The 15,118-nt window shown below is 39.7% G+C and overlaps 1 protein-coding gene across 3 annotated transcripts; it reads left to right on the forward strand.

The window, feature by feature from the left end:
* Window positions 1-55: 55 nt before the first annotated feature.
* On the forward strand, window positions 56-9,269 carry si:dkey-6e2.2 (uncharacterized). Of its 3 annotated transcripts, XM_061688278.1 has the most exons (4): window positions 56-651; window positions 3,782-3,911; window positions 7,591-7,634; window positions 7,746-9,269. In XM_061688278.1, the coding sequence occupies exons 1-4, from the start codon at window positions 363-365 to the stop codon at window positions 7,967-7,969; spliced, it is 687 nt and encodes a 228-aa protein (XP_061544262.1). In that variant the 5' UTR covers window positions 56-362; the 3' UTR covers window positions 7,970-9,269. The 3 variants fall into 3 exon arrangements, with proteins under 3 accessions (XP_061544262.1, XP_061544260.1, XP_061544261.1); XM_061688276.1 differs by having other exon boundaries at window positions 7,591-9,269; XM_061688277.1 differs by having other exon boundaries at window positions 56-645; window positions 7,591-9,269.
* Window positions 9,270-15,118: the final 5,849 nt, after the last annotated feature.

Genomic DNA, 15,118 nt, shown 5'->3' on the forward strand with positions numbered 1-15,118 from the left:
CTGTAAACAAATTGACACGTCACCCGGACATGACGCAATCACAGCGCGACGACGGTCTCATTCAGCTGGAAGGACTGAAAGGCTTAACGTCTCAAGATTTTCCGCATAACTACAAATTATAGCGTGTTTAGGACATCATATCTTAGACTCTGTAGGTGTATATACCCTAATGAAGATACACTATATGTATATTCATTTTCGAGTTGCTTACATTTTGTAAATCTGTGTGATACAATGATAGAGTGTGACAGGTCTTCACTTTAGTAAATCAAGTTAAACTCGCGACTTAATTGGACTGATTTATACTTTTCTATGCAGCATTCCTGTAATTTACTGCAATTCTAAAATATAAAAAAATAATCATGCCACTCCAACTTGAAGCAATGTCAAGCAGGAAGCGCAGACCCAATTGGACAGACCAGGAGTGTTATCTTCTTGCTCAGCTAGTCCACGAAAGAAAAGAAGTCATCAGAGGAAAGTGCATCACTGGCTTGTATGATAAAAGGCAAGCCTGGGACGAGATAACCCACACCATCAACTCAGCCTTTCCACAGATGCAGCGAACAGTGTCTGACTGCAACAAAAAATGGGAAAATCTCCTGGCAAAGTCAAGGGAAGAGATTAAGCGACAGAAGATGCAAACAGGTACAGGTGAGTAAAATTAGGAGCCTCTTGTATGCTGTGTTCCAAATTATATATCTGATTTAAAAGAAATAAACACAAGTTTACATTTTTCAGGAAATGTTTTTATGTTTCTGTTGTTTGTCCAGTCTTTTCAGGATCACCAGTATAAATCTCAGACGGGTTATTTGTTTCTCAGATGAACCTAATAAAGAAGAATTAATGGAAATTACTTGGACTATTAAGCAATCATGTTTATGTGTGATGGGGAAAAAAAGACGGTTCTTTCTGCTGATGAAAAGCACTGCCTAGAAGAAAATACGTGTGACTTAGAGAGCAAACGGGTTCGTTCAGATAAAGGAGTGTTAGGAAAAGTTTCTGTCTGACAAATGCATTAAATTAAGTGAGCAACTGTCTTGGAGTCCCAAGAATCTCTCGATGCAGGATCCTCCAAAGGCTTGCAGTCATGGATAAAGCTGTTTTTCAGACACCACAACCACAAGCATAAACGTTTGCAGTGGTCTCACAAATACATTTCAAACACTTTTCTTCACTGACAAAATGCCTGCTACATTGTAATGTCCAGATGGATGGCGTTCTGGATGGTTGGTGAATGGTCCCAACAGGACTGTGATGTCAGCAAGGAGGTGGCGGTTTGATATTTTGGGCTGGAATAATGGGGAGTGAGCGATCCATCCATCCATTTTCTGTACCGCTTATCCTCACTATGGTCTCGTGCGTGCTGGAGCCTATCCCAGCTATCTTCGGGCAAGAGGCGGTGTACACCCTGAGCTGTTCGCCAGCCAATCGTAGGGCACATAGAAACAAACAACCATTCGCACTCACATTCACACCTATGGGCAATTTAGAGTCTTCAATCAACCTACCACGCATGTTTTTGGGATGTGGGAAGAAACCGGAGTACCCGGAGAAAACCCACGCAGGCTCGGGGAGTACATACAAACTCCACACAGACGGGGCCGGCATTTGAACCCCGGTCCTCAGAACTGTGAGGCAGATGTGCCAACTAGTCAGTCACCGTGCCGGGAGTGAGATGGTAGATGAAAAATATGTGGGGTTTCTAACTGACCATTTCTTGCGATGGTATAAGAAGTACCATGCCTTAGGCAGTAAAGTAATTCTCATGAAAGACAATACAAAATTCCATGCTGCAAAAATACCATTGAAGCTGTGGCTGCTATGGCTATCATCACTTGACCTCAACCTTAATGAGAACATGTTGAGCATCCTTGAAAGAAGGATCTAAGAAGGTAGATGGCAGTACAACTCCAAACAGCAACTCTCGCGTGCAAATCTTGCATCCTTAAATGAGACATAGCAGGGGTGTCCAAACTACCGCTCAGTGGCAATTTGTGGCCCACCAATTTTAGTGACCCGCAATATCTACAAATAGTGTCTAGTTCGACGACTATTACTACTAATAATGAATTGGTTTTATATAGATATTTTCGAAATTTGCAAAGGAACTTATAAAGAAAATAGTAACAAAATGTCTCTTATAATGCTTCCTGAATAAAGATAATTCAATTTCAGAAGCAAAATTGTTTTCCTTCACTCATTGTTATTTCACTTCTGAATATGGAGATCTGCTCAGGGCAGGGGTGGATCTATTCTAGTGGGATACAGTGCTGCGGGCCACCCCTAAATCATAAAAAATATACTATTTGCCTTATCATCTTTAACAGAAAGCTGTGTTGCAGCACTTTCTCAAAATAACTATAATGTACAGTGTAATTGCTTGATGAATTGGTTTTAGCGTGTTTCATAAAGTCAAAGTATGTCAAAGTGGCTTTAGCATCATTCAGTTCTATGTGTAGCCCTCAGAAGAAGAAGTTTGGACACCTCTGCGATACAGGCACAAAGGATCCACTGAATTACATTTCTAACGCACGAGAGTGTTGTTAAGGTGATCTTGAAGAGACATTCCTATGTTGACATGTAACTCGGTTGGTAAATATCTTTCTTGGTCAAAATAGCTTTTGAAAATAATTATTATTGAAATCCTCTTCAGCCTTAAAAAAACAAAACAAAAAAAACTTGTGCATAATTTAGAACACAATTTTCAAAAAATGATTACTGTTGTAATCATGGTAGTTTTGTTTAAAAAAAAAAAAAAACTAGGCTGTTGCAGAACCTAATATAATTGTGAATGATAAAAACAATTTATTCATACAAACTTGCAGAGACAACAGGAAAATGAACAAAAATGCTTATAGTAATTGAAATGAGTGTAATAAACAAATGAATACAAAAAAATCAAAATTATTCATTTGGAACACAGTGTATTTAGCACTTTCGTAAGGCTGTACAGTGGAACTTTGATTTAACGGACCCCGATTTAACAGATATCGGAAGTACCGGATCGTGTGGGCAGTGTGTGCCCAACAATAGTTTCCAGTTCTCACTTACACCGGAGTCGGCAAAGTGTCAGTTACAGAAATGGCCACTGTTGTTCACTGTGGCATCACAGATATACAGTATGACTAGATCCAACCAAACAGATGTGCGTGTGCCTGTGTGGCAGCCATGTTGAAGGTGGCGACATTCCTTCAAAGGCAGTGCATTGACATTTAGCAGCCATGTTGAATGTGGCAACATTTCCAGGCCATGCGTTGATGTGGCGGCCATGATGGCAGGTGTTCTATCTATTATTACATAGGGCTCTGCGTCGAAAGAGCAGCATGGCGGCGGTGTTAACTTTAATAGGGATATGACACACAAGTCTCTGGAGTATGGAACATGCTATTTTTGGTACAGTAACCGTTTTTGTCAAGCCGTTTGTCAATAGCAACCGATTTGAAAGAGGAAGCGCACTAATTCTCATGAAAGCAACCCTCCTTGACTGGACTATAAGTACATAAAAAATGTCACCATCAAGCACACCAGTGTGGTAAGTTTAGATAAAATGTAAAACTTTTCAAACATTTTCAAGCTTTACAACAATACAATAATTTTGTACTGTACAGTAATATGGGTGCATATGGTCACAAAAAAGCACTTTAATATAACCGTTGGCTTGAAAACGAACGACAACCCCCCCGTACCTATTAGTCCGTTAAATTGAGGTTCCACTGTATATTTAAAATGTCATATACCATATTCAGTGTACAAAGATACAAATAATTCTTGCTTTTCACAGATGATAATCTGTCCCTGGATCAGTTCAGTGCTTTGACCCAGATTGTGATTTCTGTGATGAACCCTTCAGTACTTCAACAAGATGAAGAAGACTCTCAACACTTTGAGTTGGTTGAAAGTCAACAAAACAGGTGTTCTATAAATATATTTTTATTGGCCTACTTAATAATATGGTATACAGTGGTACCTTGACTTACAGGTTTACTGTAATTCTTTCCGTGAGCAAAGCATCCATTTAAATTTTATTTATGGGGAGAGATATGTCTCAAAATTATTTGCACGTTTTTCAAATCCACAAATATATCCGCGATTCACACGTTCATCCATTTTCTGAGCCGCTTCTCCTCACTAGGGTCGCGGGCGTACTGGAGCCTATCCCAGCAATCTTCGTGCGCGAGGCGGGGTACACCGTGAACTGGTCGCCAGCCAATCGCAGGGCACATAGAAACAAACAACCATTCGCGAACATTCACACACATCTGCGATTTACACGTGTTTTTTTATGTTGTGTGTGCATTTATCATGACTTATCATTTGTAAATATTGGGTTTTGCTTGTGAATTGTTGTGGGTGCATTTGTGGATCAGCGGGCACATGCATTTATTTTTTAGATAAAACGTAACGCAGTTTCAAGTTGAAAAAAAATCACACGTGTGGAAAGGTCCTCTCTCCATCCACTAGGCGGCAGTGTTGCCAATCAATGCCACAAAAGACATTTACTCCGCGTCGCCATCGTGTACAGTATAGTTGAATCCAAAAGCGAGTTCATTTTCAGCCTTGTCGCGTCTCTTTTGACGTAATTTACGATCACTGGGCTTTGTCAAATCAAATGCGACCGGATACACTCATTACCACGGCCAGGACAACAACATTGGCTTGGGCATGTATTGTGTTGGTCAAAAAAGAACAAAATGGGGAAAAACGTGTGGTGATTGTGGTGACCGGTGCCCAGGAGAAGACGTTTGTTCAATGATTGCTTAAGGTATGTTCACATACTTTTAACACAATACGGCTCACACGCAGCCAACAAAACGTTATGTAGCCTAGCAAGCTAGTGTTAGCACTAACGATTGTATGTATACATGCTCCATCTTGTGATCGGATCGGTGATTGGTTATCGTTTTTTTTTTAAACTCGCTGATCGGCCCCAAAAATCCTAATCGTGTCAAGGACTTTTTATACATACACAAAAGGCCATTTCCCTCAAATATTGTTCACAAAATGTGTCTAAATCTGTGTTAGTGAGCATTTCTCCTTTGTCGTGATAATCCATCCCACCTGTGTGGCATATCAAGATGCTGATTAGACAATATGATTATTGCACAGGTGTGAAATAGGCTGGCCACAATAAAAGGCCACTCTGAAATGTGCAGTTTTGTCACACAGCACAATGCCACAGATGTCGCAAATTCTGAGGGAGCGTGGAATTGGCATGCTGACTGCAGGAATGCCCACCAGAGCTGTTGCCCGTGAATTGAATGTTCATTTTTCTACCATAAGCCATCTCCAAAGGCGTTTCAGACAATTTGGCAGTACATCCAACCGGCCTCACAACCGCAGACCACGTGTCACCACACCAGCCCAGGACCTCCACATCCAGCATTTTCACCTCCAAGATCGTCTGAGACCAGCCACCCGGACAGCTGCTGCAACAATGGGTTTGAATGATAATGCACTGCCCCATGTTGCAACGATCTTTACACAATTCCTGGAAGCTGAAAACATCCCAGTTGTTGCATGGCCAGCATACTCCCCGGACATGTCCCCCATTGAGCATGTTTGGGATGCTCTGGATCGGCGTGTACGACAGCGTGTTCCAGTTTCTGCCAATATCCAGCAACTTCGCACAGTTGTTGAAGAGGACGACCAACATTCCACAGGCCACAATCAACAACCTGATCAACTTTATGCCAAGGAGATGTGTTGCACTGCCTGAGGCAAATGGTGGTCACACCAGATGCTGACTGGTTTTCTGACCCCCCCAGACCTCCACAATAAAGCAAAATTGCACATTTCACAGTGGCCTTTTATTGTGTCCAGCCTAAGACACACCTGTGCAATAATCATGCTGTCCAATCGGTTGATATGCCACACCTGTGAGGTGGGATGGATTATCTCGACAAAGAAGAAATGCTCACTAACACATATTTAGACACATTTGTGAACAATATTTGAGGGAAATGGCCTTTTGTGTATTTATAAAAAGTTTTAGATCTTGGAGTCACGAAAAATGGGAGCAAAAACAAAAGTGTTTATATTTTTGTTCAGTGTATACAATGTTAATAATGTTTGAGAGCGAGCCACTGTTATTTTGTAATAAATAATAAGCTGTTTTTTTGTATCTTGCTGACAGATGAGGAAAGTGATTTCTTTATATTTTACGAATGAAGAGGCTGTTGGTTGTCCACCTTGTTCAGCCATGGTCAATTTATTGGGGCTTCAGTAGGGTCAGACTATAGATTGTTGGATTCCTATCAAAATGACTTGCAGTCAAGTCATCAACGGAGACCGCAATACTGCTGCCTAGCGGATGGAGGGAGGGCCTTCCTAAACGTGTGAATCTAATCTGCGTTACATTTGTCTAAAAAATAAATACACATGCCCGCTGATCCATAAACGTACCTTCAAATATTCACAACCGAAATTGAATATTTAAAAATGATAAGTCATGACAAATGCACACACAACTTTCAAAAACACATGTTAATCGTGGATATATTTGTGGATTTGAAAAACACGTGCAAATTATTTGTGGATTTGAAAAACACGTCTGAATCGCGGATATGTTTGTGGATTTGAAAAACATTTCGAATAATTTTAAGACATCTCTCTCCCCATAAACGTTTCCATCCAAAACTTTTTTTATGTTTTTAAATGGGCGGATCTGTGGCCGACATCTCTGCCTCACAGTTCTGAGGACCGGGGTTTAAATCCCGGCCCCGCCTGTGTGGAGTTTTCATGTTCTCCCCGTGCCTGCGTGGGTTTTCTCCGGGTACTCCGGTTTCCTCCCACATCTCAAAAACATGCATAGTAGGTTAATTGAAGACACTAAATTGCCCGTAGGTGTGAATGTGTGTGCGAATGGTTGTTTGTTTCTATGTGCCTTGCGATTGGCTGGCGACCAGTTCAGGGTGTACCCCGCCTCTCGCCCAAAGGTAGCTGGGATAGGCTCCAGCCCGCCCGCGACACTAGTGAGGATAAGTGGTACGGCAAATGGATGGATGGTTTTTAAATGAAGAAAAAGCGCTATATTGTAAAATATAAATATAAAAACAATGTCCAGAAATAAACTGAAAAAGTGTAATTAGGCCGAAAGTCTCACACACACACACACACACACGCGCACACACACACACGCACACACCAACACACACACCAACACACACACACTAGTATTTGTGTGATGGGTGCTATAAAGGGTGCGTGGCTAAGTGAGTGATGTCACGAGCTCTGACTCCATCTTTGGTTGGCCAATTACCACGGTTCAGTGTTAATGTCCTTTCCATACTCGTTCTGAGTGTTTTCATTTTTCATTTGTTTGGCGGTTTGTCACGTTAAACAATAAACGACTGAAAGGGCATCAGTGACTGTGGCTTTCATTTTTATTTATTCCCCCATTTCACTCGAGCAGCGGCGTCTGTGAAGCTCACTCTTAATTAAAATTTTGGCTCGCAACACAAAGCAAAAACTGCAAGCAACGGATCGTAACTAAAGTTGATGCACTCGTAATTCAAGATACCACAGAAATAATATATTGGAATACAGCTGAGTTCTAATTTAACGACAAATCAAAATGTTCTTCCCTTTCAGTGGCACTAAAGATGGAAACATGTTCACTGGTGAACAATTTAAAGGTAAACATGAGCAAGCAGACCTTGTGCTCCCTGGCTATGCTGCAGATCCATCCACGACTGCACACGGACAAAAAATGACCCCTTTTTCTAACATTCCTAAACAACTCCCAGTGCATTTTAGCCCTCCTCATCCTGCTGCCTCTGGAGAACAGTCACATTCCCACTGCTTTCCTTGCACACATGCAGCACACTGCACCACTTCACAAGAAAGAATGGATTTGGAAATGTCTGTTCTAAGAAGACAGGAGACAGTCCTCAAGCTTCAGGAGGAGTATTATACATTAAAAATTCAGCGGATGAAGAAGCAAATGGCAGAATCTCCTCTACAGGACTGAAGTGTTTCTACCTGCTGCATCTGCTTGTGGCTGGAGCACTTTGATTCTTTTGTTTGTGGTTGGACTAGGCTGCAACTAATGATTAATTTAATAATCAATCTGTCGATTAGTTTTTCAATTAATTGATTAATCGGGCATGTATATTTTTAAAATTTCCATCCCTTTATTCAAAAGCAGGATAATATTTCTAATTAACAGTGAAGAAAAGGCTTAAACATACATTTAGCATGATTCAGTTACTGGTTTGAGCCGTAACATCCGTCAGAAAATAGGCACAAATCTTGATCATTGTTTTCCAAATTAAAAGCAGATGTTTGCAAATGTTTTATTTTGATTAAAGTAGGGGACTTTAATGCATTCATCATGCATTCTTCATGATTAATTAATTACCAGCCTTTTGAGTTCCAAAACAATGTGGAACCTTTGTCACAGCATGATTTCCTGCTACACCGATTACACTGAGAGCTCGGCTACCAAAATGAAGGAATTGGATGAAACATTGTTGCTTGGGCTGATGGGAGGCAAATTTAATAATAATCAGAATCAAAATCATCTTTATTTGCCAAGTATGCCCAAAAACACCCACAAGGAATTTGTCTCCGGTAATTGGAGCCGCTCTAGTACGACAACAGACAGTCAACTGACAGAGAACACTTTTGAGACATAAAGACATTGAGAAAAACAGTCACTGAGCAATAAAGGGTTGCGAGTTATCTGGTAATGCCGGTACATTTTTTGTTTTGGGTTTTTTTGACAATTGTGCAAAAAGATGCAGAGTGCTCTAAAACTTAGAGCAGTTCGAATGACTAATATTACATTAGTCCGGTGCAATGACCATTGTGCAAACGGCGCCGAGACTTCAAGCGAGTAGTACGATAGTCTGGGACAATGTTGATTTTGCAAATGTTGCAGATACTCCTCAGTCAGTGTGAAAATGGAGCAGATGCTACTCTGACATGAGTGGCCAGTATTGGTCAACAACAGATACGCAAATAGTGCAGCGTGGCGAGACTACTACAGTGAGTGCACGAGTAATATATAATTGGCCCGACAGAAATGTGACAACAAACTCAAGACAAAAAGACAAAAAATTGCCAGCATGTTGCAATGGAATTGTAGGTTGGGTGTTTAAGAAGTTGATTGCAAGTGGGAAGAAGCTCTTTGATGGCAATACTGTTCTAAAAAATAAATAAAAAAATGACACTTTAACTTTAGGTCTGTTTAATTTTGGCTAGGGATATTTTCTTAGTTTTTCTACTGTTTTGTATTGAAATGCAATTAAATGCCAGAGTTAAGAATATTCCTGTTTGTGTCAATTATTCGATACAGTAGTCCACTAAACTCCATTTAAATCATATTGCTTTTTAGGACAAATATTGTTATATGATTAAGATGTGATTGATTGAAATTAATCGATTATAAAGCCTCTCATTAATTATTTTTTTTTAATCGAGTGCCACCCCTAGATTAAACACTAAATATAGTCTGCTTTCATAGAGGACAACAGAAATCTGAGAATATTTACTGTTGAGAGAGGCTGAAATTCCGAGGATTTAGACACTTAAGGCCAATGATGAATCAATATCAAAATAGTTTGATTGATATAACAATTGATTAGTTGTCGATTAATTGATTAATTACCTGCTGAAAATGAAATACTAGTGTAACTATGTCTATTACTAATTACATTTGATTGCTTTTCTTAATTTTGAATGAATGCATGAACAGGACCCTTGGATGTTTCTTTGAAAAAAATGAATGAAACCCACAGTCCATTATTTTGTAATTTACTAAATATATGTTCTTTACAGGCGTCATGGTAGACGACTGGTTAGCACATCTGCCTCACAGTTCTGAGGACCGGGGTTCAAATCCCGGCTCCCCCTGTGTGGCGTTTGCATGTTCACCCCGTGCCTGCGTGGGTTTTGTCCGGGCACTCCGGTTTCGTCCCACATCCCAAAAACATGCATGGTAGGTTGATTGGAAACTCGAAATTGCCCTTAGGTGTGAATGTGTGCGTGAATGGTTGTTTGTTTATATGTGCCCTGCGATTGGCTGGCGACCAGTTCAGGGTGTACCCCGTCTCTCGCCCGAAGATAGATGGGATAGGCTCCAGCACGCCCGTGACCCGTGTGAGGATAGAGCGGTACAGAAAATGAAAAATTAAATGTTCTTTACACAAATAATAAACTGATAGCAAAACATGAAATGTAAATGAATAATAACAAACATGTTTGTTGCATTATGTGTAAAACATGATACCATGTTGCCCTAATGACAAATATGGACAATCTAGACTATAGTGCTTCATACCCAGATAAGTGAATGTTCCTTTAAAAAGTTCAAAATTATAAAGATCAAACTGTTCAAAAGCCCATGTTCTTTTATGTGCTCAAAGGTGTAACTATGAGTCTTAACCTTTTCAGAATCTCAGACAAAACCTATGCATTGCACTACAAGGTCATATTTGGAAAAACATGTTTAAGACTATGGCAGAATGGCACATGACCAGAGAGAGCCAATCACAAGCATGGGTTTTAGCAGGAGGAAGTAATATATACAAAAAAACAATAATCTGAGTTTTTGCAGCTCTTTTTAAAATTGAACTAAAATTGTAATCCTGGACTTTTCCAAAGCAACTGTAATTGAATTACACATGATCTCGCAGTAATGTGTTGAATTACAATTACATAATTTTTTTAATTAAATGTAATTATTTACTCCCAACACTGTGTAATTCATATTTTGCCTCTGAGAATACAGTGAACACTTGCTGTTTGCAGGTTTTAGGGACCCAGCGAAAATTATTTACAAATGTTTACAATTGCCTATATGAGTAATTTAGACCCTAAATATACCCCCAACTTTGGTTCCCAGACACTAACAGAATTTCAAAATCATTTTGCAACATTACCCTGAAAAATCAATGGCTTATGAGTTGAGTTTGAAAGACTTGCACTGCTGCGAGGACACTGGCTTGTACTTTACTGCTTTGCAATGACGAATGACTACTTTCCTGTTAGCCATTTTTTATATACATTTTTGACTCAGTGATACAGTAGATACACTCATTGTTTAAATACTGTACAGACTGTATATGGCAAACAAGCCTTTATGTTTAGTCGTGCACATCCGTTGAGAAGCTATGTAGTCTTTACCAATGGATCAAATGTTAACTTCCGCCGTTGCCTGCATCATCCTGACAAGCTAACCGCACTCCCTTTTCTGACGTCAGCCCCACAACAAGTCTCGACTGTCTGTTGGACCGTTACTGGAGTCTCCCATCACGCTGCTGTTCACTATAAAGCCGATCAGCTATAATCTGTTGGCTATAACTACTACAGGGTGTTTGGGCAAGATGGTAGCAAGACTAAATGAGTTTTCAGTAAATATTTGTTTGTTTTGTTTGTTATCATTCAAAATTTACAAGCAAATGTTGAATCGCGCATTGATTCACTCCATTTGATTCAACAGGTTTTTTTTAGACAGGTTTGCCCATTATCGAGTTTGCTAAGTGTATAGTTTATACACTGAACAAAAATATCAATGCACATTTATCATCTTTCATTTTTCATTAACTGAACTCAAAGATCTGACTATTGCTTCATACACAGAAGGCCAATTTCTGTCAAATAGTATTCATAAATCATATGTGTGAAAGATCAATTCTCCTTTTCCGTGATAATCCATCCTAGCTCACAGATTTGTCATATGAAGATGCTGATTACTGAACAGGTGTGCCATAGGTTTCCCACAATAAAGGCTCTGTCTTAAATGTGCAATTTCACTGGATTGGAGGGGTCCGAGGTAGTTGAAAAAACAATTTCACTGTGTTAGGCAAATGGTGGTCACACCAATTACTGACTTGTTTTCTGACCCAACCGTACCCACCAATACAGTAAAACCTCACATTTTAGAGTGGCCTTTTTGGGGGGGGGGGGGGGGGCAGCCCAAGGCACACCTGTGCAATAAATGTGTTGCAGTGTGTGAGGCAAATCGTCATATTAGATACTGACTGGTTTTCTTGTAGTCATGCCAATCAAGTGTTTATGTTAACTTTTTAGACAACTGTTAAGTAGATTTTTTACTTGCTGTCCACAACCCACCCAAAACTTGTGGCTCGTGACCACCACTAGTTCAGGATCCCACTGCAGAGAACACAGGTAAAAAAAAAAGGTACTTATGTAGGAAGGGAATTAGCACTATAAAATGCCTTTATGAACTCAAAATTTTAATTCTGTTTGGGGATTTGACATGGGTATTATAATAATAAAACTCCACCAATGATTTGTCATCAGGAACAGACATTTTATAAAATGATTTATTAACGGTGGCCGACTGGTTAGAGCGTCAGCCTCACAGTTCTGAGGACCCGGGTTCACTCCCCGGCCCGACTGTGTGGAGTTTGCATGTTCTCCCCGTGCCTGCGTGGGTTTTCTCCGGGCACTCCGGTTTCCTCCCACATCCCAAAAACATGCATAAATTGGAGACTCTAAATTGCCCGTAGGTGTGAATGTGAGTGCGAATGGTTGTTTGTTTGTATGTGCCCTGCGATTGGCTGGCAACCAGTTCAGGGTGTACCCCGCCTCCTGCCCGATGACAGCTGGGATAGGCTCCAGCACGCCCGCGACCCTAGTGAGGAGAAGTGGCTCAGAAAATGGATGGATGGATGGATTTATTAAACTGCATAATTCAATCTGCCATATAATTATCACAGAAATCTAAACTTTTGTCCAAAATGTAGTTCTATTTGGATATTGCCCCAAGTGGTCAGAATGCATTTTTGTTGCATACCAAATGTTGGTAGATCCTGTTTGTTGTTAACGCCTAATAATTGGTCATTGGGTCAAGGGAAATGTCATGCATAGTCACTGGCTTTGATTGGCCAACACTTTTATCAATAAATTGCACCCAAGGATGAACCAGACTTGTGCAAGTTCACAATTCTCCTCTTGGCTGATTTCTTTTCACTTTGTCATGATATTACACAAAGAAGCAGTGGGTTTCAGATGTGTCTCTAATTTACTCAAATGTTGCTAATAAACCTGTCAGACACTTCCAAAGAAATGACACCATCATCTGGGTTTTCAAATTGTTTAAAGGCATAGTAATCTTACTGTATGTAAACTTCTGACTTGAAGAAAGTAATGAAAAATTGTCTTAAATATTCTTCTCTCATTATTCTGGCATTTTGCAAATAGAAATAATTTTGCCCATCCTAACATGATTAGTTTAGTCTGATTTCCTGTCAGACCTTGACTTTTTTACAGTGCATGTAAACATTTGTTTTCAACTGTAAACATTTGGAAAATATGGCACGGAAAATATTTTGATTTATCTTAATACCTCAAAATTCATGAGCTATTTCGAGTTTTAACTTATTGCGATTTACTGTCCTCCTATATGGCAGCATATTACTTTTCTAATGAGGTCTACTTACAAAGTAATTTTTTCAATGATGATTTACTTGAAAAGAAAAGGCAACCGGTGTGTTTTTCTCTGTGAGACATTTGGTTTCATGCTGATTCATAGCATTTACTCTAAAGTGCAAATTTGGACGCACTAAATGTTAGACTTGCAGTACCCCAATATGAAAACTGTTCATGCCAATGTAAATAGAACTGTAATAATTTCCGGTCTAGACAAATATGTAGTAATTTGTGCCTAATATTTCTCATAAATCAGTGTATGAGCCTCACAGTCAAATGTAAGCACTGAGGCTAAGACTTTTAAATAAAAGTCTCCTGTTTGCTGTGTGGTTTGCTCATTTCCTTTGTTAGTGTTGAGGCATTAATATGGTCAACTGAGTGCTGTCACTGTCTATACCTTTCTGCCACTTTAGCATTTAAACCTTTTCCTTTTTATTCATTCTTTTTAGCTTTGTTACAAGTGAGCAGCCGTTCACAGACACACTTGTGTTAAAACTGAGTAGCACGATTGAATTGGTGATACTGAATGTATCGATGTGAGCCGTCTGTACATGTTTTCTCTCAGCACGGAGCAAAAATAAGCGTGCCATAAAGCAAGCGTGTGCTCTTCATAGCTGGAATAGGAAAATGGCTGACAGACATTTGGTGAAAAGTCCATCGATAATAGTTTTCTCTGTGGGGCCTTCACACTGTTTTCCTAAAATGTTCCACATAAAAACAATTATGCTGCGGCTTGACTTACATGTCAGTGTTTTAATTCATTAGTTTACGGAAGACCAAAGCGTGACACAAGAGGTTGAGTGATTATTTCTGTTTGTCAAGAGGTTTCAAGGGCAAAATTGGAGGAGTGGTGCATGGGCCAAGGTAGAATCAGTTTTTGTTTTGTTTATGTTCTCATCATTCGAGTCATGGGAGTGTGAATCCAACATTCTGAACCGAAATCAATCATCAATGTATTGTCACTTACTGCTATGACAAGTGTTTTTAAAGAAATTCAGCTACAACTCAACTGTCATAGATGAATTTTTGCCAAGTTTAAAATACTGTAGCTTCTATCTGTTCTCTTTTCATGATTTGTAGGCATATGTACGTAAAGGTATCCAGTTGAGCATGAAGCCCCATTTCCACCAATGAATACACTTTCAGTTCGGTTTAGTGCACATCTTTTAACGTTGCCATTGAAAAGGATCCCAAAATATCAGACTTGTCCTGTCCCACTTATAAGCGCCAGTTACAGTAAGTACGGTGCATTTGCTTGTTTAGGACGGATAAGCGGTAAGGAAAATGGATGGATGGAGGACAGAGTTGTCTGTTGATAAATTGACAGAGAATAGTCACTGCCATGTTACAATGAATCGTAAGAGTACAATGGGAAGACAGCTGAAGGAGCCATTTCTGACTTCACTGACACTTTCATGACTTCTGAATTTATGTCATTTGTCTCACTTGTTTGCGGATAATGTCTGCACTGTACAACACCTTGTTGATGGTTTCTTAATTCATTGTTGAGTTACTGTACACGCTGTTGTGCTGCTATTTCACACAGTCTACATCTATTACCATTCTGCCAACACACTCGACAGAGGACACATCAGCCAGATCGGGGTTTACTAATCCAAACCGTATTGTGAAGAATTAAATTGAACTGTACCACTTAGTGGTTTTAGTTACCATAAGTACAAGTGGCTTGGTCACTTCTACTTAAGGGTGTAATTACACA

Source organism: Phycodurus eques, chromosome 10 (assembly GCF_024500275.1).
Source record: "Phycodurus eques isolate BA_2022a chromosome 10, UOR_Pequ_1.1, whole genome shotgun sequence".
NCBI classification, from domain to species: domain Eukaryota; kingdom Metazoa; phylum Chordata; class Actinopteri; order Syngnathiformes; family Syngnathidae; genus Phycodurus; species Phycodurus eques.

What these genes read in the sequence shown, in the direction of transcription:
- si:dkey-6e2.2 (XM_061688276.1), top strand. Translation starts at nt 363, where the DNA reads ATGCCACTCCAACTTGAAGCAATGTCAAGCAGGAAGCGCAGACCCAAT. An exon ending in GAAGATGCAAACAGGTACAG is followed by an intron (nt 652 to 3,781) that starts GTGAGTAAAATT and finishes TGCTTTTCACAG; the next exon opens with ATGATAATCTGTCCCTGGAT. An exon ending in GTTGAAAGTCAACAAAACAG is followed by an intron (nt 3,912 to 7,590) that starts GTGTTCTATAAA and finishes CTTCCCTTTCAG; the next exon opens with TGGCACTAAAGATGGAAACA.